This window comes from Hyla sarda, chromosome 8, assembly GCF_029499605.1.
Source record: "Hyla sarda isolate aHylSar1 chromosome 8, aHylSar1.hap1, whole genome shotgun sequence".
NCBI lineage: Eukaryota > Metazoa > Chordata > Amphibia > Anura > Hylidae > Hyla > Hyla sarda.
Genome location: NC_079196.1, coordinates 55456285 through 55481540, shown reverse-complemented (window position 1 = coordinate 55481540; position 25256 = coordinate 55456285). Strand labels below are relative to the sequence as shown.

The following is a 25256-nucleotide window of genomic DNA, read 5'->3' as shown; positions in this document are numbered from 1 at the left end:
TTGCCTGACGGGACTGGGAGGGGGGGAGAGGCACTTCCTGTGGCAGGCAGAGTCCCAGTTCCTGATCTCCCCGGTGGTCCAATCAATGGTGGGGGAATGAAGCCGGAGCCAAGGCAGACCGAGGAGGACCTCAGAGGTACAGTTGGGGAGAATGAAGAATTCAATCCTCTCAAGGTGGGGTCCAATAGACATGAGGAGGGGCTCTGTGCGGTAACGCACGGTGCAGTCCAATCTGGCTCCGTTGACCGCGGATATGTAGAGCGGCTTGACGAGACGGGTCACCGGGATGCTGAATTTATTAACAAATGACTCCAAAATAAAATTTCCAGAGGCACCGGAGTCCAAGCAGGCCACGGCTGAGAGGGAGGAGTTGGCTGAAGAAGAAATCCGCATGGGTACCGTGAGACGTGGATGAGCAGATTTGGAACCAAGAGACGCCACACCCACGTGAGCTGGGTGCGAGCGTGCGTTTCCCAGGCGTGGAGGACGGATAGGGCAATCCACCAAGAAATGCTCGGTACTGGCACAGTAAAGACAGAGATTTTCTTCCCTGCGGCGATTCCTCTCTTCCTGGGTCAGGCGAGACTTATCCACTTGCATGGCCTCCTCGGCGGGAGGCCCAGGCGTAGATTGCAACGGATACTGTGGGAGAGGTGCCCAGAGATCTGAGTCTTTTTCCTGGCGGAGCTCTTGGTGTCGCTCAGAAAAACGCATGTCAATGCGGGTAGCTAGATGAATGAGTTCTTGCAGATTGGCAGGAATCTCTCGTGCGGCCAGCACATCCTTGATGCGACTGGATAGGCCTTTTTTAAAGGTCGCGCAGAGAGCCTCGTTATTCCAGGATAATTCTGAAGCAAGAGTACGGAATTGTACGGCATACTCGCCAACGGAAGAATTACCCTGGACCAGGTTCAACAGGGCAGTCTCGGCAGAAGAAGCTCGGGCTGGCTCCTCGAAGACACTCCGGAGTTCAGTGAAGAAGGACTGGACTGTGGCTGTGGCAGGATCATTGCGGTCCCAGAGCGGTGTGGCCCAAGACAAGGCCTTTCCTGAAAGAAGGCTTACTACGAACGCCACCTTAGACCGTTCTGAAGGAAACAAGTCCGACATCATCTCCATATGCAGGGAACACTGAGACAAAAATCCACGGCAGAGTCTGGAGTCCCCATCAAATTTGTCCGGCAGGGACAAGCGGAGGCTAGGAGCGGCCACTCGCTGCGGAGGAGGTGCAGGAGCTGGCGGAGGAGATGGTTGCTGCTGTAGCAGAGGCAGAAGTTGCTGTAACATGGCGGTCAACTGCGACAGCTGCTGTCCTTGTTGGGCAATCTGCTGCGATTGCTGAGCGACCACCGTGGGAAGATCAGCGAGACTTGGCAGCGGCACCTCAGCGGGATCCATGGCCGGATCTACTGTCACGATTCGGCTTCCAGGTAGTGGATCCTCTGTGCCAGAGAGGGATTGGCGTGGACCGTGCTAGTGGACCGGTTCTAAGCCACTACTGGTTTTCACCAGAGCCCGCCGCAAAGCGGGATGGTCTTGCTGCGGCGGTAGTGACCAGGTCGTAACCACTAGCAACGGCTCACCTCTCTGGCTGCTGAAGATGGGCGCGGTACAAGGGAGTAGGCAGAAGCAAGGTCAGACGTAGCAGAAGGTCGGGGGCAGGCGGCAAGGTTCGTAGTCAGGATGGGTAGCAGAAGTTCAGGTACACAGGCTTTGGACACACTAAACGCTTTCACTGGCACAAGGCAACAAGATCCGGCAAGGGAGTGCAAGGGAGGAGACTAGATATAGCCAGGGAACAGGTGGGAACCAATTAAGCTAATTGGGCCAGGCACCAATCATTGGTGCACTGGCCCTTTAAATCTCAGAGAGCTGGCGCGCGCGCGCCCTAGAGAGCGGAGCCGCGCGCGCCAGCACATGACAGCAGGGGACCGGGACGGGTAAGTGACCTGGGATGCGACTCGCGAGCGGGCGCGTCCCGCTGTGCGAATCGCATCCCCAACGGCCAAGACAGTGCAGCGCTCCCGGTCAGCAGGACTGACCGGGGCGCTGCAGGGAGAAAGACGCCGTGAGCGCTCCGGGGAGGAGCGGGGACCCGGAGCGCTAGGCGTAACAGGTTGCAGTCCCTATAAAGACTCGCAATCTATATTCACCTATCAGGCGGAAACCATAGGAAACCCACATAAGCCCACATACAAACTCTTTGCAGATGTTGTCCTTTGTGGCATTTGTCCCTAGGACTCCAACAATGAATGGGAACAGTGTTAACCACTCAGCCACTGTGCTGCCCAACTCACAACTAATGGTTTGCAAAACCAGTGCTCTTTTTCACATGAGGCCTATTTTGGGGATAGGCCATCAATATTTGATTGGTGGGTATCCACCTGCTGATCACCTAATGGACATGTCTGCTGCACTTGTGCATGTGTGGTAGCCTCTTGGCTTCCTACCAGGCAAACTGCATTACACTGGGTAATGGCAGTGTCTGGTATTGATTGCAGCATGCCCATTGAAACCTCTTTAACCCCTTAAGGACCAAGCCCATTTTAACCTTAAGGACCAGGCCAATTTTATTTTTGCGTTTTAGTTTTTTTCCTCCTCGCCTTCTAAAATCCATACCTCTTTTATATTTCCATCTACAGACCCATATAAGGGCTTGTTTTTTGCGTGACCAATTGTACTTTGTAATGAAACCTCTCATTTTACCATACGGCGAACCCAAAAATATATTTTTTTAGGGAAGAAATTTAAATGAAACCACAATTTTGCACATTTGGGAGTGTTTGGTTTTACACTGTACACTTTACAGTAAAAATGACATGTATTCTTTATTCTGTGAGTCAATATGATAAAAATGATACCCATGGCTACATACTTTTATATTTTTGTACCGCTTAAAACATCTAAAACTTTTTGTACAAAATCAATAATCTAAAATTGCCCTATTTTGACCACCTATAACTTTTTCATTTTTCCGTATATAGGGCGGTATGAGGGCGAATTTTTTTCTTTTTATCGAGACCACATTAGCATATATAAAACTTTTAGATAATTTTTCACAAATTTTTTTGGGAATAAAATGTGACAAAAAAGCAGCATTTTTGTAGTTTTTTTTTTTAACGTTTACGCCGTTCACGCACGGGATCATTAACATTATATTTTGATAGTTCGGACATTTACACATGCAGAAATACCAAATATGTTTATTAAAAAAAATTACGCTTTTTGGGGGTAAAATGGGAAAGACGGACAATTTTCATTTTTATTGGGGGAGGAGATTTTTCACTTTTTTTTCACTTTTTATTTTTACATTTTTTTACTTTTTTTTTTTACAATTTTACAATCTATAGCAATCATTTGATTGCTAATACTGCTAATGCTCTATGCATAGCACTAATCAGTATTATCGGCTATCTTCTGCTCTGGTCTGCTGGATCTCAGACCAGAGCAGAAGACCCGAGGAGAAGGACGGAGGCAGATGAGGGGACCTCCGTCAGCCATTACAGATCATCGGATCACCGCGGCAGTGCTGCGGGCGATCCGATCATCTATTTTAACATGCGCATTGCCGCAGATGCCGTGATCTGTTCTGATCACGGCATTGAGGGGTTTATGGCGGACATCCGCGTGATTGCGGATGTCGGTCATTACCGACGGGTCCCCGACTGCTGATATCACCCGGAACCTTCCGTGTAAGACGCGAGCACCGCTCCGATGCGCGCGGTCATACACAGGGCTTAAATGTATGTCCTGGTGCGCGAAGTACCGCCAAGCCAGTACGTACATGTACATCCATGGTTGTTAAGGGTTTAAATGGGTACTCTGGGGAAATAAATGTAACCCCCCCATACACAGGATAACGGATAAGTGTCTGATCGCGCGAGGGGGCGACTTGACGACTTGGTTCCCTGCAATGTTCTGTATGGGGCTTGGCTCTCACCTCTCTACTCACCAATCCCTGGAGCACTCTAGCCTCCTCCTTTAGAGACGAGCAAGAGTGAAGGCCTGCTAAGCCAATCATTAGATGAGATGGGGTGCCGTGTCAGCCAGTGATTGGCTGAGTGGGCCATCACACAAGCACCATTCTGAAGGTGGGGGCCAAAAAGTTCCGGGGAGAGGTGGCTAAACGGTAAATTCAATAGTGAAAACTGGGCCTGTACAGGAGATCAGGGGGATCCCAGCAGTCAGACTCACTGTGATCTGGCACTTATCCCCTATCCTAAGGTAATCTAAATAATCTAATAGTAATAATCGAAAGTTGCAGGACCAGACGGTACACCAATGCAGACAGTGATTGGCAGGTCCTTCTCTAAGCATTCGTTTTGGAAGAAGACAGATTGTGGGAACTGTAATGGGAGCCGAGGGGGGCCAGTGGGGGCTAGAAAAGTATAGTTTTCATTTCAATTTTATTTCCTCAAGCCCTGCAGAATATAAATTTTAGCAAAATGCTTAATAACCTTTTTAATGACCACCATAAAAAGGCATCAGTAGCTATTAAGAGGTTAACTATAAAAACATCAATACAAAAATAAAACTAAATGCCATGTATCACATATAGGATAAGCAAAAATCAAACAAAAACAAACAAACAGTTTTTAATAGTTTTTAAACCCTCATGTAAAAAAGTGTATCTGGTGGTTTGGTGGAAGACCTGGATCTTTGTCTCATATTTGGTGGAGCTCCCCTCTAATGAAACATTTTTGGTCTAAAGTGATAGAAGGTATTCATAAGATCACAGGCACCCGACTTACTAATTCCCCAGCCTCACTTTTTCTGACTATTCTACCAGGCTCTGAACGCTCCATCCTCAAATTGTTATATTGCTTTTTATTATAGAGACAGGTGATACCATGGCTGTGGAGGAATACTAACTCTCAATTACAGATTGGTTTTCAGAAATTACCTACATATTTATCGTATGGATTAACTCTTGAGCTCTTGTGGTGGATAGAGCTCTCATTCTGATGACTATAGAAATCTCTATCCTAAGCTATGGCCCTCCCCAGTTTCCTTATTTCAATTTTTTTTCTTTGCTCTTATGACTTTAATTTTACTTTGCGTCTATATTTTTCCGTTTTGATGTATTTTTACTCTGACATGATAATACTAGTGTACTTTGGATAATGGTCATGTGCTTTTCTTCTTTTACTTTTTTTCCCTTATCATTAGTCTTTTTTGCCTTCTCTTACTGTGTGAGATTTGTTTGTTAGTTTTTGTCATATCTGTATTGTTTATTGATTACCGTATATACTCGAGTATAAGCCGAGTGTCTCAGCACGATCTTTCGTGCTGAAAACGCCCCCCTCGGCTTATACTCGAGTGAACTCTCCGCCTGTCAATCCCTTCTCAGTGGTCTTCAACCTGCGGACCTCCAGATGTTGCAAAACTACAACTCCCAGCATGCCCGGACAGCCATCGGCTGGGTGTTGTAGTTTGGAAACCTCTGGAGGTCCGCAGGTTGAAGACCATTGTGGCCTTCGTCATCACCCCCCTTTTGTTTTGTACTCACCTCCCCTCGGCGGGAAGGAAGGGTGAGCTGGTCCGGGCCATCTATGCTGCAGGGACCGTTCAGTGGGGAGGGTTAGTGATTAGTCGCAGGCCCGAAGCGCGAGGAAGAGGGCCCCCCCGGTGAAAATGGACAGCCCGGAACGACTAACCCTCCCCACCGGACGGTCCCTGCAGCATAGATGGCCTGGACCAGCTCACCCTAACTTCCCGCCGAGGGGAGGTGAGTACAAAACTAAAAGGGGATGATGACGAAGGCCGCAGTGGTCTTCAACCTGCGGACCTCCAGAGGTTTCAAAACTACAACTCCCAGCATGCTGGGAGTTGTAGTTTTGCAATATCTGGAGGTCCGCAGGTTGAAGACCACTGATGAAGGGATTGGCAGGCGGTGATGATGAAGGGGGGGGCATGATGAGGGGGGTCTGGATGATGTATTTCCCACCCTAGGCTTACAGTTGAGTCAATAACTTTTCCTGTGTTTTTGGGGTAAAATTAGGGGCCTCGGCTTATATTCGGGTCGGCTTATACTCGAGTATATACGGTACCAAAAACTTTGTTTCTTTGTGTTTTTATATTGGAACCATTGTTTTTTTAATAAATTTTTTGAGGAATAAAATGTGACAAAAAAGCAGCATTTTTGGACTTTTTATTATTTTTTACGTTTACGCCATTCACCGTACGGGATCATTAACATTATATTTCGATAGTTCGGACATTTACGCACGCGGCAATACAGATATGTTTATGAAAAACAAATTTACGCTTTTTGGGGGTAAAATGGGAAAACTGACAATTTTCATTTTTATTGGGGGGGAGGGGATTTTTCACTTTTTTTTTTACTTTTTTTTTTTACATTTTTAAACTTTTTTTTTTTTACACTTTTTATGTCCCCGTAGGGGACTATCTATAGCAATCATTTCATTGCTAATACTGTTCAGTATGGTGGTGTTTTCCCTCCCCCCCCTCCCCCTTTTTGGTTTCCATATCCCCCTTCCCCTACCTACTTATATTCTTTTTGAAAAAATAAATTTTTGAAAAACTTTGAACGAGAAAAAAATAAGTGGATCTATGCTAGATCAATAACGGGAAAACAGACTAGTCTTAAACTGGTAACTTTTTCCTAATACAAACACTAACTTTTGTGAACTATAGTAAGGGTCCGCAGATATTTCCGTATCTAAGAGCGCCTCCATAAATCACGGCTCTGTAATACAGTCATGTATAAGGGGTCTTGAGAAAAGATTTCCCACCAACTCCCTCTATAAACCCTCAAGCTGCTTTTTTGGTCATCAGATCAAACACATTTTTCCTATACTGCGCATTTATTCTTCTTATTACTAAGTAACCAAGCTTTTTTGTTTCTCGGGATCGGGGCCCGTAAAATAATGTTCTATGTTAAGAGGTAAAAGAAACATACAATTATACTTAAGTGTTACTCACTTGCCAGTTTTCTATTTCGTTCTGTTCTATTTTCCACACACAGCTAATTATAATAAGATATTATATAACTACTTGTTACAATATCCAGCAGCTGTTGGTATCAGACGGCTATTTATAACTTCCCACCGGTTACATGGAGTCTTGTGCTGGGAACACGGTACGGCCCGGAGGAGGATCATCAATGCTTAAAGCCTGTGACATGACCTCATAATTGTTATAAATATTCACTAACTCACTAAGGATATATCGCATTCATTGGCATCGTGGTTGTAACGTGACTAATGGCTCCGCAGTCCCGTAAATGCCCTCAAGATAGAACAGGAGCAGGGCAGAAAATGTACTGCTATGTGTATACTATAGGGAGCCTTTAAAGGGGTACTCCGGTGGAAAACTTTTTTTTTTTTTTAATCAACTGGTGCCAGAAACTTAAACAGATTTGTAAATGACTTCTATTAAAAAAAATCTTAATCCTTCCAGTACTTATTAGCGGCTGTTTACTACAGAGGAAATGCTTTTCTTTTTGGATTTCTCTTCTGTCACGACCACAGTGCTCTCTGCTGTCCATTTAAGAAACTGTTCAGAGCAGGAGAAAATCCCCATAGAAAACATATCCTGCTCTGAACAGTTCCTAAAATGAACAGCAGAGGTCACTGTGGTTGTGACAGAAGAGAAATCCAAAAAGAAAAGCATTTCCTCTGTAGTATATAGCCCTAAAAAGTACTGGAAGGATTAAGATTTTTTAACAGAAGTAATTTACAAATCTGTTTAACTTTCTGGCACCAGTTGATTTAAAAAAAATAAATAAAATAAAATAAAAATAAAAAAGGCTGTCCGGGCATGCTGGGAGTTATAGTTTTGCAACAGCTGAATGTACACTGGTTGGGAAACACTGTTGTATGTACTTTAAAGGGTTGTCTGGGCATTTTATGAAAATGAAGTAGGAACTGAGAATGACTTTAATCGCTCTTAAATTTCCTGCTGTTCTGGGGCCTCTGGCCGGGCCTGCAGCAGTGATATAATGTACATTATTTGCATGACACTGCAGCCAATCACTAGCTTCCCAGGCCTCTGCTTGTATGTACAGCATGCGACTGCCAGTCAAGTGGTTGGTTGCAGTATCACATGAATGATGTTCAAGAAGTCAGCCCTTTCAGACTGAGATCTGGTAATATGGTGCTCTGTAAGGTGCTCGTTCACACTATGGAAATTCTGTGCGAAATGTCAACGTTATTCTGCTGCCTCAATGGCATTGGTAGCTACCTGGTTATACCACCAATTTTTGTTTTGCATAGGACCTCTTACCCTATTTATAATTTACAAGCATATACAATAAAATATAAAACTATGAGTTGCTTATATGTGTATATACTGTATGTCAGTGTTACCCAACCAGTGTGCCTCCAGCTTTGGCTCTCCAGGCATGCTGGAAGTTGTAGTTTGGCAACAGCTGGAAGCATGCTGTTTTGGAAATATTGTTGAATGTACTTAAATGGGCTGTCTGGGCATTTAAAAAAAATTAAGAAGGAACTCAGAATGACTTTAATTGCCCTTAAAGGGGTACTCCGCCCTAGACATCTTATCCCCTATCCAAATAGGGGATAAGATGTCTGAGCGCTGGGGTCCTGCCGTGATCAGAGATTGTGGGGGTCCCTAGCGGCGGAACCCCCGCGTTCAGACATTTTATCAACTATCCTTTGGATAGGGGATTAGATGTCTAGGGGCGGAGTACCCCTTTAAATTCCATGCTGTTCTGGGGCCTCTGGCCGGGCCTGCAGCAATGATATCATGTATATTGTTTGCATGACACTGCAGCCAATCACTAGATTTAGAGGCCTCTGCTTGTATGTCTAGCATGTGACTGCCAGACAAGTGTTTGGTTGCAGTATCACAGGAATGATGTCCAAGTCATCACTTCTAGACTCAGAACTGGTGATATAGTACTCTGTAAGGTGCTCTTTCTCATTCTGTGCGGAATTTCAGTGTGATACTTGGGCTTAGTTTACATGTTGACAGTTCTGCTACAAAGCAATTCCATTCTGATGGAAGGTTAAAGGGGTATTCCTTCCTTGTCTCCACTTTGTGTGTGGTTATGCAGCTCAGATCCACTGAAGTGAATGGAGCCAAGTTGTAGTACCACACCCAAAGTGAAGACAAGGAGGGCGCTGTCTTTAAAAGAAAAAAGGCCTGTTTTTTTAATCCTGGAATACCCCTTTAGTGTGCGTTCACACGCTATTTGTTTTTGTGTGTTTTCCGCTGCGTATTTGAAAGGGGGCAAGCTCTTCTCGGATGTCCGCAGCAGATTTTCCACAGAGGAATTTATGCTGCGGAAAATCCGCCGCAAGCCCCATTGAAGTCAGTAAGGACTGCGGTGGATTTTCCACAGCGTAAATTCCGCCGTGAAAAATCTGCTACGGACAGCTGAGAAGGCTGTATGGGCATGCTGGGAGTTGTAGTTTTATACTGAAGGCATCCCAGTTGGGATTCCATACAATATGGATTCATATAGCAATATGCATGAGGCCTAAAGAAACAAGGGCAATATGCTTTTTAACAGTAGTAGATACCTTTCACGCTTTTAGAAATGATCATATTTAACTTTTTTTTAAATAAATTTAAAGTTTTTATTAAATATTTCATTAACACACATCTGACTTTTAACACTGTATTTTTTTTAGGAAGTTCTGTACTGTTTCATTTCCTAATATACAATATAGCAATATAGTCAGAGCACTGTTTTTGTAATATAAAGCTCCAAATTCGCTGCACGGACATAGATCTAAATAAATCTAATACTAGACAGAGCATACTCTTTTGTTATTGAGTTCAATGTAAACATAATATTCAGAAAACTCCTGAGCTCCCTCCAGTGGTGACTTTAGGCAGCCAGAATATCATATTTTAAGTTGATGTCTATGCAGAGGATTTATAGCACTGTACAAAGATATACTGCAAAATGATTAGCTCTATTATTATCTCTACAGATTAAAAATTAAAAACTTTTATTAAAAATCCCAAATGCATCTAGGCTGGCTTCGTGTTTTTTATGTCCGTTACTTAGATCTGTAAAGGAGTCTGAGAAACTAAAATGAAAAAGAAATAAACAGATTTCATTGATTTGAATGGACAATTTTTCTTCTCTGCTAGCATCAGTTGCGCTTAATGTCCTTGACATTGATGGAAAAAGTACTGCGCATACACAATTTTTTTTTCTCGTCTGAATTAAAGAACATTATAATGTCCGCTATAAATTTAACTCTGAATTCTATGATGACGGAAGTAACCTCTGTCTGCGTTTGTTAGTTATTACATCCATTACAATCCATAATTGCAACTGAGCATGCTCAGAAAAGAAAAATAAACAAAGGAGGTGGAGCCAGATCACGTGATCTGAAACATAAATAGTAAAAAAAAAGGTTAAAAATCTGAGATTAACAGACAGAAATGGATGTAAATCATGCAAAGACGAAATCGTTTCAAATAACGGACCATTGGCATTTGTTTAACATCAGCTTAGAGTTAGGTCCGTCAGATGACAATAACGGATCTAACAGAATGGATTCCGAACGCTGATACGAACATAACCTTATTATACATACCCTTTATTAAAAAAAAAAAAAAAAATTCTAGAATGAACTAATCCTGCCCGTAAAGTATTTGTCACGATGCCGGCTGGCAGGTAGTGGATCCTCTGTGCCAGAGAGGGATTGGCGTGGACCGTGCTAGAGGATCGGTTCTAAGTCACTACTGGTTTTCACCAGAGCCCGCCGCAAAGCGGGATGGTCTTGCTGCGGCGGTAGTGACCAGGTCGTATCCCCTAGCAACGGCTCAACCTCTCTGGCTGCTGAAGATAGGCGCGGTACAAGGGAGTAGACAGAAGCAAGGTCGGACGTAGCAGAAGGTCGGGGCAGGCAGCAAGGATCGTAGTCAGGGGCAACGGCAGAAGGTCTGGAATCACAGGCAAGGAACACACAAGGAACGCTTTCACTGGCACTAGGGCAACAAGATCCGGCGAGGGAGTGAAGGGGAAGTGAGGTGATATAGGGAAGTGCACAGGTGTAAACACTAATTGGAACCACTGCACCAATCAGCGGTGCAGTGGCCCTTTAAATCGCAAAGACCCGGCGCGCGCGCGCCCTAGGGAGCGGGGCCGCGCGCGCCGGGACAGAACTGACGGGGAGCGAGTAAGGTACGGGAGCCGGGGTGCGCATCGCGAGCGGGCGCTACCCGCATCGCGAATCGCATCCCGGCCGGAGGTGGTAACGCAGCGCCCCGGGTCCGTGGAACCGACCGGGGCGCTGCAGTGAGGGAAGTGTAGCGAGCGCTCCGGGGAGGAGCGGGGACCCGGAGCGCTCGGCGTAACAGTACCCCCCCCCTTGGGTCTCCCCCTCTTCTTGGGGCCTGAGAACCTGAGGATCAGACTTTTGTCCAGGATATTGTCCTCAGGTTCCCAGGACCTCTCTTCTGGACCACAACCCTCCCAATCCACTAAAAAAAAAGTTCTTCCCCTGACCTTTTTAGAGGCCAAAATCTCTTTGACAGAGAAGATGTCCGAGGAGCCGGAAACAGGAGTGGGAGGAACAGATTTAGGAGAAAAACGGTTGAGGATGAGAGGTTTAAGAAGAGAGACGTGAAAGGCATTAGGGATACGAAGAGAAGGAGGAAGAAGAAGTTTGTAAGAGACAGGATTAATTTGACACAAAACTTTAAAAGGACCAAGATAGCGTGGTCCCAACTTATAGCTCGGGACACGGAAACGGACATATTTAGCGGAGAGCCATACCTTGTCTCCAGGGGAAAAAATGGGAGGAGCTCTTCTTTTCTTATCTGCGAATCTCTTCATGCGAGAAGAAGCCTGTAAGAGAGAATTTTGGGTCTCTTTCCATATGGTGGAAAGATCACGAGAAATTTCATCCACAGCGGGCAGACCAGAGGGCAAGGGGGTAGGGAGGGGGGGAAGAGGGTGACGGCCGTACACCACGAAAAACGGAGATTTGGAGGAAGATTCAGAGATTCTGAAATTATACGAGAATTCGGCCCAAGGTAGAAGATCTGCCCAGTCATCCTGGCGGGAGGAAACAAAATGTCGTAAATAGTCACCCAAGATCTGGTTAATTCTCTCTACTTGTCCATTGGATTGAGGATGGTATGCAGAAGAAAAATTTAATTTAATCTTGAGTTGTTTACAGAGAGCCCTCCAGAATTTAGACACAAATTGGACGCCTCTATCCGAGACGATCTGTGTAGGCAACCCGTGAAGACGAAAAATGTGTACAAAAAATTGTTTAGCCAACTGAGGCGCTGAAGGAAGACCAGGAAGAGGGATGAAATGTGCCATTTTGGAGAATCGATCAACGACCACCCAAATAACAGTGTTGCCATGGGATGGGGGTAAGTCAGTAATAAAATCCATACCAATCAGAGACCAAGGTTGTTCGGGGACAGGTAGAGGATGAAGAAAACCAGCGGGCTTCTGGCGAGGAGTCTTATCCCGGGCACAGATAGTGCAGGCTCGCACAAAGTCCACAACATCCGTCTCCAGAGTCGGCCACCAATAGAAGCGAGAGATGAGTTGCACAGATTTCTTGATGCCCGCATGACCTGCGAGATGGGAGGAGTGACCCCATTTGAGGATCCCAAGGCGTTGGCGTGGAGAAACAAAGGTCTTTCCTGGAGGAGTTTGCCTGATGGAGGCTGGAGAAGTGGAAATCAGGCAGTCAGGAGGAATGATGTGTTGAGGAGAGAGTTCAATTTCAGAGGCATCTGAGGAACGAGAGAGAGCATCGGCCCTAATGTTTTTATCAGCAGGCCGAAAGTGAATTTCAAAATTAAATCGGGCAAAGAACAGAGACCACCTGGCCTGACGAGGATTCAGCCGTTGGGCAGACTGGAGGTAGGAGAGGTTCTTGTGATCGGTGTAAATAATAACTGGAAATCTTGATCCCTCCAGCAGATGCCTCCATTCCTCAAGTGCTAATTTAATGGCTAGAAGCTCTCGATCCCCGATGGAGTAGTTCCTCTCCGCCGGAGAGAAGGTCCTGGAAAAAAAACCACAAGTAACAGCATGCCCGGAAGAGTTTTTTTGTAGAAGGACAGCTCCAGCTCCCACTGAGGAGGCATCAACCTCCAATAGGAAGGGTTTAGATGGGTCAGGTCTGGAGAGCACGGGAGCCGAAGAAAAGGCAGACTTGAGTCGTTTAAAGGCGTCTTCCGCTTGAGGAGGCCAAGACTTGGGATCGGCATTTTTTTTTGTTAAAGCCACAATAGGAGCCACAATGGTAGAAAAATGTGGAATAAATTGCCTGTAATAATTGGCGAACCCCAAAAAACGTTGGATGGCACGGAGTCCGGAGGGGCGTGGCCAATCTAAGACGGCAGAGAGTTTATCTGGGTCCATTTGTAGTCCCTGGCCAGAGACCAAGTATCCTAGAAAAGGAAGAGATTGGCATTCAAACAGACATTTCTCTATTTTGGCATAGAGTTGATTATCGCGAAGTCTCTGAAGAACCATACGGACATGCTGGCGGTGTTCTTCAAGATTGGCAGAAAAAATCAGGATATCGTCCAGATATACAACAACACAGGAGTATAGTAGATCACGAAAAATTTCATTAACAAAGTCTTGGAAGACGGCAGGGGCGTTGCATAGACCAAAGGGCATGACCAGATACTCAAAGTGTCCATCTCTGGTGTTAAATGCCGTTTTCCATTCATCCCCCTCTCTGATGCGGATGAGATTATAAGCACCTCTTAAGTCCAGTTTGGTAAAAATATGGGCACCTTGGAGACGATCAAAGAGTTCAGAGATGAGGGGTAGGGGGTAGCGGTTCTTAACCGTGATTTTATTAAGACCGCGGTAGTCAATGCAAGGACGTAGAGAGCCATCTTTTTTGGACACAAAGAAAAATCCGGCTCCGGCAGGAGAGGAGGATTTACGGATAAAGCCCTTTTTTAAATTTTCTTGGACGTATTCAGACATGGCAAGAGTCTCTGGGACGGACAGAGGATAGATTCTGCCCCGGGGTGGAGTAGTGCCCGGGAGGAGGTCAATGGGACAATCATAAGGCCTGTGAGGAGGTAGAGTCTCAGCTTGTTTTTTGCAAAAAACGTCCGCAAAGTCCATATAGGCCTTAGGGAGACCGGTTACATGAGGAAGCACAGGGACACGGCAAGGTTTACTGGGAACCGGTTTTAAGCAGTCCTTGGAACAAGAGGGCCCCCAACTCTTGATCTCCCCAGTGGACCAATCCAGGATTGGGGAATGGAGTTGAAGCCAGGGAAGTCCAAGAAGGATTTCAGAAGTGCAATTGGGGAGGACCAACAGTTCAATCCTCTCGTGATGAGATCCGATGCACATTAGAAGGGGCTCCGTGCGGAAACGTATAGTACAGTCCAATCTTTCATTGTTTACACAATTGATGTAGAGGGGTCTGGCGAGACTGGTCACCGGGATGTTGAACCTGTTGACGAGAGAGGCTAAGATGAAATTTCCTGCAGATCCAGAGTCCAAGAAGGCCACAGCAGAGAAGGAGAGGGCAGAGGCAGACATCCGCACAGGCACAGTAAGACGTGGAGAAGCAGAGTAGACATCAAGGACTGTCTCACCTTTGTGCGGAGTCAGCGGACGTCTTTCCAGGCGGGGAGGACGGATAGGACAATCCTTCAGGAAGTGTTCGGTACTAGCACAGTACAGGCAGAGATTCTCCATGCGGCGTCGTGTCCTCTCTTGGGGTGTCAGGCGAGACCGGTCGACCTGCATAGCCTCCACGGCGGGAGGCACAGGAACAGATTGCAGGGGACCAGAGGAGAGAGGAGCCGGGGAGAAGAAACGCCTCGTGCGAACAGAGTCCATATCCTGGCGGAGCTCCTGACGCCGTTCGGAAAAACGCATGTCAATGCGAGTGGCAAGATGGATGAGTTCATGTAGGTTAGCAGGGATTTCTCGTGCGGCCAGAACATCTTTAATGTTGCTGGATAGGCCTTTTTTAAAGGTCGCGCAGAGTGCCTCATTATTCCAGGATAATTCTGAAGCAAGGGTACGGAACTGTACGGCATACTCGCCAACGGAAGAATTACCCTGGACCAGGTTCAACAGGGCAGTCTCAGCAGAAGAGGCTCGGGCAGGTTCCTCAAAGACACTTCGAATTTCCGAGAAGAAGGAGTGTACAGAGGCAGTGACGAGGTCATTGCGGTCCCAGAGCGGTGTGGCCCAAGCCAGGGCTTTTCCAGACAGCAGGCTGACTACGAAAGCCACCTTAGACCTTGCAGTGGGGAACTGGTCCGACATCATCTCCAAGTGTAATGAACATTGGGAAAGAAAGCCACGGCAAAACTTAGAGTCCCCATCAAATTTATCCGGCAAGGATAGTCGTATTCCAGAAGCGGCCACTCGCTGCGGAGGAGGTACAGGAGCTGGCGGAGGAGATGATTGCTGGAGCTGTGGTAGTAACTGTTGTAGCATAACAGTCAGTTGAGACAGCTGTTGGCCTTGTTGCGCAATCTGTTGTGACTGCTGGGCGACCACCGTGGTGAGGTCAGCGACAACTGGCAGAGGAACTTCAGCGGGATCCATGGCCGGATCTACTGTCACGATGCCGGCTGGCAGGTAGTGGATCCTCTGTGCCAGAGAGGGATTGGCGTGGACCGTGCTAGAGGATCGGTTCTAAGTCACTACTGGTTTTCACCAGAGCCCGCCGCAAAGCGGGATGGTCTTGCTGCGGCGGTAGTGACCAGGTCGTATCCCCTAGCAACGGCTCAACCTCTCTGGCTGCTGAAGATAGGCGCGGTACAAGGGAGTAGACAGAAGCAAGGTCGGACGTAGCAGAAGGTCGGGGCAGGCAGCAAGGATCGTAGTCAGGGGCAACGGCAGAAGGTCTGGAATCACAGGCAAGGAACACACAAGGAACGCTTTCACTGGCACTAGGGCAACAAGATCCGGCGAGGGAGTGAAGGGGAAGTGAGGTGATATAGGGAAGTGCACAGGTGTAAACACTAATTGGAACCACTGCACCAATCAGCGGTGCAGTGGCCCTTTAAATCGCAAAGACCCGGCGCGCGCGCGCCCTAGGGAGCGGGGCCGCGCGCGCCGGGACAGAACTGACGGGGAGCGAGTAAGGTACGGGAGCCGGGGTGCGCATCGCGAGCGGGCGCTACCCGCATCGCGAATCGCATCCCGGCCGGAGGTGGTAACGCAGCGCCCCGGGTCCGTGGAACCGACCGGGGCGCTGCAGTGAGGGAAGTGTAGCGAGCGCTCCGGGGAGGAGCGGGGACCCGGAGCGCTCGGCGTAACAGTATTCAGAAATATCAATTTGTTGCAGGGGGTAAAACAAAAAACCAGGACACAAAACCAATAAAATGTAATTTTAACAAATGTCCTAAAACTCCCCAAGTAATTACAGAACAACTTGCCATACAAAGCAATGTAAGACACCAATGTTACTTAATAAAACTTAATAAGCCAAAGAGGTTAAAGACATGTTTAAAGTGAAATATTTTAATTAGAATGAATTTACATAATGATTTTACTTAAACTGTGATTTAGCATTACAAATGAGAATGTCTCGCAGATGGGATAGGACACATATCTTGGAATAAATACTTGATATCTCTGTACTTAGTGTAAGCTGTTTATTGTTAATCTCCCAGGAGGCATATGTTACAATTGCTTTATTATATCTGGAATAATAGAATCCACTTCCTGCGGACACTGAATATATTCGACATTATCCATGCACAGCTAAGAGAATTAAAAACAACCTACCATTTTTTCAAAGTTTATCAGATGGTCGATAAAAGTTTTATTCCCCTCATGGGTGAAAGTCATGTCTGTAAAAGATAAAAATAAAAATGTTAAAGGAGGTAGTCAAGAAATGTAGGTGTGGTACAAAATGTTTGATTCTAAAAAATGTAAGTTTGTATTAATATCTGTAAAGCTATATACACTGACCCCCCGACTTATGATGACCCCGACATATGATCATTTCAATATATGAGGGCCTCTCAGAGCCCATCGTATGTTGAAGGCAGCATCGACATATGATGCTGCTGTGTGTCGGGATCATCGTACAAACAGCTATCTGACAGCGCTGACAACTTCAGCAACTGACAGATAGCTGTTTAATGTGCCCCGTGTGCCCCGTTCTGCCCCCTGCTAACATGCTGTCCAGACTTCCACTGTGAGCTCCATGTAAGCCCCCCCCCCCCCCCCCCACAGTGCAGCCATAGCCAATAGCCTGCAGCATCTTGCTGCAGGCATCCAATGAGCTGCTGGCTGCCCTCCCCTTCCTTTCCTATAGAGCTGTAGTCGGCAGGATCATAATGGAGGACATTCTGTCCCCCCTGAAGGTATTTAAAGAACTGTACAGTACTGTATGCAATGTCACACATCACATACAATACATATACACACTATACACCCCATACATCAATGTTTCCCTATCAGTGTGCCTCCAGCTGTTGCAAAACTATAACTCCCAGCATGCCCAGACAGTCAATGGCTGTACATGCATGCTGGGAGTTGTAGTTGTGCAACAGCTGGAGGCACCCTGGTTTGTTAATCACTCCCCATACACTCCACATACAATGGTCATCCCAGAACCAATTAGCAGTTTCCCATAGAGATATGTATTCAACATACAATGGTTCCAAGGCCCCAGAACCAATTACCATTTTTACATAGACATATGTACTCGACATATGATGGTTTCAACATATGATTGTTCTCCTGGAACCAATTAATATCATATGTTGAGGGACTACTGTACAATAGATAAATGTCGGGCAAACCTGCCGATTAAAGTAGAAGCTGCCTATAATGGCCCTCATTTACTTAGAAAATCGGGTTGTAAGTCTATCTTGCTTTCTTTCCCGATTGCTTTTTTCCCCTGGTATTTATTATTATGTCGCATCCTGTTTGTCGCACGTGGGTTTTGTTGGTTTTGGTTTCCAACTCCTCTGAGTTGTCGGGAAAAAATACACAACAATTCAACAAATTCGGGTTGGAAACCTTTATAAATAGGTGGGAAAGCTCAGAAATGTCGGGTTACGCCCCTTTTTCGGGTTTGGGAGAATCCACATCGGGTCCGTCGGGAAAAAATGTTGCATCGTGTCGCAGACTGGCGCAGACAAAGATGCGCCAAAAAAAAACCGACAAAACAAGTCGGGTTTAGAATAGTAAATGAGGGCCAATGTGTATGTGGGAGTGGTTCCCTTCATTCTGCCGGATGTGTATGGGGGGGATCAGGCGAGATAGCTGTGAGCCAGCTGTACTGGCAACCAACTGAGGAAAGCAAAAGTAGGGACACATCATAAACAATAAAAGTATAGATGTCAGTAAATTGCCATCTTGTATATATATATATATATGTGTGTGTGTGTGTATATATATATATATATATATATATATATATATATATATAGATATACAGTAACCCCTCGACCTACGATGGCCCCGACATACGATCATTTCAACATGCGATGGCCTCTCAGAGGCCATCGCATGTTGAAGGTAGCATCAACATACGATGCTTTTGTATGTCGGGGCGATCGCATAAACGGCTATCCGGCAGCGCTGACTTCTTCAGCTGCCCCCGGATAGCCGTTTACGGTGCCCCGTGTGGTCGGCTGACGATCACTTACCTGTCCTCGGGGCTCCACCGCGTCCTCTTCAGGATCCCCATCGTCGGCGCTCTCCATCGACGTCATCACGTCGCTGCATACGCCGTCCCATTATCCAATAGGAGCGGCGTGTGTAGCGACGTGATGGCGGCGACGGAGAGCGAGGATGCCGGGGAAGCAGAGGCCTTGCCGGAGCATCGGGAACACCTCAGGGACGCAGCAACAGCGATGGACGGCGACATCCCGGGCAGCGGTGATGGTCCGGAGCAGTGGGGACAGGTGAGTACAACTTCCTCTAACAGTGGTCTTCAACCTGCAGACCTCCAGATGTTGCAAAACTACAACTCCCAGCATGCCCGGACAGCCGTTGGCTGTCCGGGCATGCTGGGTGTTGTAGTTTTGCAACATCTGGAGGTCCGCAGGTTGTAGACCACTGTCCTATACTTACATTGCACGGATACATGAGATGGTTTCAACAAACGATGGTCCGTTTGGAACGGATTACCATTGTATATTGAGGGACCACTGTGTATATATATATATATATATATATATATATATATATATGACACTCTTATGCTAATAGAATTTCAACAGTAAATTAGCAATTTAGAGCTCTACATGTTCTCTGTTATTTTATCCCTATTTATTTATTTAACACCACGGAACGCACTAATGATAAAACTGCCCAAGTTTGGTTGTTTATTTCTTGTTTGTTTTTACTATGCCCTTTTTTATTGATGAACATACTGTATGAAATGGCAAACTGGTTGGTTACACAATAACTGTCCACTTTATAGGTCCACCTTGCTAGTACTGGGTTGGGCCCCTATTGCCTTCATTCTTCATGGCATACTTCCTACATGGCTGCTGAAAACATTTCACAGAGATTTTGGTCCATATGAACATGATGGGATCACAGTTGCTGCAGATTTGTCGGCTGTACAACCATGATGGGAATCTACATTCCATCACATCCCAGAGGTGATCTATTAGACTGGGATCTGGTGATGGATCTGGCGCCTGTGGAGGCCATTGGAGTCCAGTGACCTCATTGTCATGTATGAGAGGATGTGAGCTTTGTTACATGGTGCATTAGTGCATTATCCTGCTTGAAGTAGCCATCAGAAGATGGGTCCACTGTCGTCATAAAAGGATGGACATGGGTAGCAATGATACTCAGATAGGCTGTCATGTTTAAACAATGCTCAAATGGTACTAAGAGGCCCAAAGTGTGCCAAGAAAATATCCCCCATACCATTACACATTATGGCCCTCATTTACTATTGCAAACCCGACATGTTTTGTCGGGTTGTGCGCCAAATTCTGTCGCATTACGCCAGAAATTCTGTCTGCGCTAGAATTTGCACCAGAATAAAAAAAAACCCTCGACTAACTCTCTATTTTGCTAAGAAAACCCGAAAAAGGGGGCGTGGTCACCAGGAAAAGGGGGGTGGTCTCCGGAAAGGGGCGTTTTCCCGACATTTTCACAAAAACCCAAAATATTTACTAAGGTTTCCACATAAAATGTGGTGGATTTCAGCTGAGGAAAACCCCACAGATCAGAGCATGTGTAAAAAAAGTAAAATGTAGGGAAAATGGAAAATGTAGGGAAACCTTAGTAAATACCGTGGAAAATAAATTGTAGGGAATTAGAAACCAAAAAGATACCTACACAACACTCTTAGTAAATAAGATCCTATATGTATGTTATGTTGTATAGTTATAGTTGCTGGACATAAAACAATTACATCATCTATATACCTGTATCGCTATTAAATTATGATAGAAAATTACCCTTAATCAGTAAAGGTGTGAAAGGAATGATTGGTGGTTCCAGCTTAGCTATGGTCAGCCTGTAAGCTCGGTGATTTCGAGATGGGTCCTGAAGGATGAAAAAACATTGTTAAAATAATTTAACATTTAGCTCAGACTGGTAGAAAAATCGGCTATAGTTTGTGTCCTGGTGCTAATAGTCATCATTATCATAAAATGTTATTGTCATCATCAATGAGTCAAGAGTAAACACAGGGCCCAAACTCACTCACTAATAGTATGCGTCTGGCGACTAGATAAAAAGTAGGTTCGTCTTCCTTATTCCTTGTGAAAATATGGTAAAGCAGTTCATTATGGCTTCTAACAGTTCACACATAGGCTGGCTACTGGAGCCATGACAATAATGATTAGAATCCATCATGTAGAATTAGAGTCACTGAATTCTCACAGTCAATAAAACTATAAACACTCACCATTAAATTTTCAAATTCTGCATAGATCTTCTTGAACTTGCTTGGAAGTTTCTAAAAGACATAATTTAGAATGTTGTGGGAAGATGTGCCTTTAAGTTAACATCCTGTCACAAGCTTTACTAGACGCTAACTTTGCATCAACTTAAGATCATCTGATAGCAGGAGTGATCACAAGAATTTATTAGCCCAGATTTATCAATCTGTCTAAGACAAATGTGTCTGTTTTTTGTCTCAGACAGATAGCAACTAAAACAAAAGCTGAGTTGTGAATGCTGGTTGTTTGCTACCTATCCTAGACAAAAATCAGACATGTGTCTAAAATATCAGTCGCTATGGGTCTCACTTCCATAGAATACACTACCTATTGTTAGGCTCAGTCTATCATTAGTAACAGAGAAACAAGGAAGTACTGCAGGAAGTGGGTGTATATAGCTCGTGCTATATGCAGGAGAGAGCCTGAACTGTGTGAATGAATTCTCAGCCTGTCTGCCTCCTCCAGAATGTCCCCACTATGCCCAAAAGGTAAAATCAATACTTCTCTCTTATCTCTGATCACTTTACTTTCCCTTGTGTATGTTCCCATATTTGTCAGCAGCAGCATCAGCAGCAGTTCCCTGCTCAATCCAGGGCTGTTTTTGTAATGTAACCCCTTTTTTGCTGTAATCCTGTGTGTCCCTTCCTTTAGCTTGTCATCATCATTAGTTCACTGCTTAGACCAGTGCTGCTTACATGATTCACCCCTGTGATGCTGTCCTGTGATTGGCCAGAGAAGGAGGAGAGAGGAAGACCATGCAAGTGTACTATTGGCAAATAGCCCAGCTCTGTTCCCACCAGCTCAAATGGAGAGAATGGGAAATAGCTGGGAGCCATGTGTTTATTAAATACCTAATAAACAAATGCTTAATTAGCTAAAGACAATGATATCATTTAGTAGTAGTTATTGACCTCTTAGTAACCACATCACTGCATTGTGAAGTGCAAGTGACTACAGTTCATATAGTAACATGGTATTCCTTCTTGTTTTATAGTTTTATGCTTAGGGCTACAAAGCTTCCCCCACCTCTGCTGGCGGTTCATTACAATAGTGTCTATTGTCAGCTGCTGTAATGCCTCAATACCTTTATATTCAGGATCAGGGCCACATATGCCAAACTGAATTTTCTAAAGGAGCAGCATTAAACAATTTTATGTGTGTGTGTTGGGCAATCACTAAGTCACGGGGAAATAACCTAATAAAACCAAATGCAAGTAGACTTTATTCTTATACAATCTGCAGAATGACTACAGCTAGTGTTGTTCCTGCAATCACATGTAATACAAGTATATATGGGGCCCCTAGCAAAGATAAACATAGGGCCCCTTTCAGGTGCCACCTGACACCACCACACATGGCTAGAGATAGAGCAGCAGAATTTTTTTTCCTCCCTGTAGAGGGATATTTGGTAAAAGTAGATAGAAGGGGAGGCCCATAGGCAATAGTTGCAGGTAATGGTCAACCAGTCCCCAGACATGGATACTGGGAGCCAACCATTCAGTTGGGAGAGCATGTACTTAGCGGGCAGGGAGTGATTGTAATTAATGTGACAGATAATTGGTCTTCTGAATTTATACTGGGGATGAACATTATGAAAAACTGTTTTGTTGAAATAGTAGATGCCTTACATGCCTCTCTTCCCCATATGTCCCCTTCAGCCAACGGGCTGCGCAGCACCACTTGAAAGTTCTACAAGTGGAGTGGAAGTTTGCCAACAAGCAAGGTAAAATCTGCAAAGTTCGAGTACAAGACATCCGGTCGGTGACCTTGCAACCCAACACAGAGACTATCATCTGGTGTTGTGCACATCCCGGAGTCAAGCCTCTGCAACTAGAAGACCACCCTCTTGTCCGAGCTGCGAGAAGCCTTGTCATCATTACCAATGGGAGAGTTCCAGTCTGGTTAGTCAACCTGTCTGATGCTTCTACTGTGTTACCCAAATACACCCCAGTAGGCCAGTTGTCTCTTAGTAGAGTCAAAGGACATCTTAACAGAACATATGGTGGCCCGACAGTGTGCAGCCCAAGTGGCTGAAGGATCCAGTACAAGTCCTACCGATCCCTGGTGGGCACAACTCCAAGTGGGAGACAACACTACCCCAAGGGACCAAGTCAAGGGAGTCATCAATGTCGCCAAAAGATACCATGAAGCTTTTAGCAAATACCCCAAAGATTTCGGGCATACGTCCATGATCCAACACCGAATACTCACAGGTGACAGCCCACCTATCAAGGGAAGACACCGCCCGGTCGCTCCAGGCATGTATCAGACTGTCAAGAAGATTCTGGCTGAGATGAAAGAGACAGAAGTCATCCAAGAAAGTCAGAGTCCCTGGGCAGCGCCACTTGTCCTGGTCAAGAAAAAAGGTGGGACCATCCGCTTCTGTGAAAATTTCACACATAAGGACGCTTATTCACTGCCAAGGATTGAGGAGTCATTCACAGCCCTTGGGTCTGCTGCTTACTTCTCCACCCTGGACTTAACCAGCAGATATTGGCAAGTGCCCATGGCCATTGAAGACCGGGAGAAGACCGCCTTCGTGACTGTTGGGACTGTTCTTGTTTAAAAGTATGCCGTTTGGGCTATGTAATGCCCCTGCAACGTTTCAGCGTTTGAAACTTTAGATGGCCCAGGCACCTTTCCATCAAAGTGGCCTATTGTACCTGGACGATGTAATTGTGTATTCCAAGTCCTACCAGGAACACCTCAGTCATCTGTCAGGTGTCTTCCAAGTCCTGATCAAGCATGAGCTGAAGATCAAGCCGTCAAAGTGTCACTTGCTCAAACCTCAGGTGCACTACCTGGGTCATATTGTCAGCGCCGAGGGAGTCCAACCCAATCCTTAAAAGGTGGAAGTTGTCAAGAACTGACCTACCCCATGCACGGTGAAAGATGTCAGGAGCTTCCTGGGATTTGCTGGCTACTACCGCCGCTTCATTCCCAACTTCACTTAGATTGCAGAACCCCTCACAGCTCTCTTATGAGGTACAGCGAAGGAGAAGTACAATGAGAAACTACAATGGGGAACTGGCCGAAGAGCAAGAGACAGCTTTCCAAGCTCTTAAACGTCTGCTGGCAGAACCATCCATCCTGGCGTACCCAGACTATAGTCAGCCATTCTGGTTATATACTGATGCCAGTTTCGAAGGTCTGGGAGCTGTCGTGTTCCAAGTCCAGGAAGGGTTAGAGTGAGGAGTTGCCTATGCCAGTAGTAACCTGCAGAGCAGGAGCAGAGAAGAACGATGCAAACTACAGCTCATTCAAGCTAGAACTTCTTGCCCTGGTATGGGCCCTGACCAAAAGGTTCAAAGACTACTTGGCTGCCACGCCATTTACTGTCTACACGAATAATAACCCATTGGCCCACCTGAACACTGCCAAGTTGGATACCATCAAACAATGTTGGGCTTCAAGATTAGCCAATTACAGTTTCACCATCAAGTACAGAAGCGACAAGTCGAATGTCAATGCTGATGTCACCAAGAACGTGCACAAGGACGCAAGAGAACCAACAACTCTTTGCAAGCCTCCCTGGAGTGGGTCTCTGACCACCAGAGAAGAATCCAAGAGGCCAAAGAAATACCTCATATGTGTATGTCAAGTGTTCGGCGGGCGCAGTAGAGGGCTCAGAAGGGAAGAAGTGACAATGGGATTTTGGAGAGTGAATTTTGCTGAAATGGTTTTTGGGGGGCATGTAACATTTAGGAAGCCCCTATGGTGCCAGAACAGCAGAACCCCCCCCCCACACATGGCATCCCATTTTCGAAACTACACCCCTCAAGGCATGTAACAAGGGGTCCAGTGAGCCTTAACAACCCACAGGTGACGACTTTTCATTAAAATCGGATGTGTAAATGAAAAAAAAAATGTTTTCCCAAATTTACCATTTTTACAAAGGGTAATGGGAGAAAATGCCCCCCCAAAATTTGTAACCCCATCTCTTCTGAGTATGGAAATACCCCATGTTAGACCGTAAAATGCTCTGTGGGCGAACTACAATGCTCAGAAGATGTTTACACTAAAATGCAGTTTTTTCCCCAAATTTTACATTATTACAAGGGGTAATAGGAGAAATGACCCCCAAAATCTCACCGGAGACCCGTATGCCCCAAAATCGCTGCAAATCGCCGGTGTGAATTCACCGTCGATTTGCTGCAATCGCCGACACGGGGGGCATTTGCACGGGGTGCCTGCTGATAGATATCTGCAGTCACCCCGGTCCGGTCCTCGCCCGGAGCACGGGGGAGACCGAAATTCCCATGGGTGTACAAGTACACCCTTGGTCTTTAAGTACCAGGGCGTGAGGGCGTACCTGTATGTGGTAAAGTGTACGGGAAAGGGGTGGATGGGGTGTATATTTCACCTGGTTTCCTCAGCCAGGCACGGTAAAGGAAATTCAGAAGGTTATATGCTGC

At 45.8% G+C, this 25256-nt stretch overlaps 1 protein-coding gene across 12 annotated transcripts in view; it reads right to left on the bottom strand.

Moving 5' to 3' along the window:
• RAPGEF4 (Rap guanine nucleotide exchange factor 4) overlaps positions 1 to 25256 on the bottom strand; it is a 467767-nt gene that overhangs the window by 6966 nt on the left and 435545 nt on the right. For all 12 annotated transcript variants that reach the window (XM_056536334.1, XM_056536335.1, XM_056536336.1 and 9 more), the window contains 3 exons: positions 20808 to 20858; positions 20356 to 20443; positions 16703 to 16767 (listed from right to left, as the gene is read on the bottom strand). In XM_056536334.1, coding sequence (XP_056392309.1) covers positions 16703 to 16767; positions 20356 to 20443; positions 20808 to 20858 — 204 coding nt within the window. The remainder of the gene's footprint in view (positions 1 to 16702; positions 16768 to 20355; positions 20444 to 20807; positions 20859 to 25256) is intronic.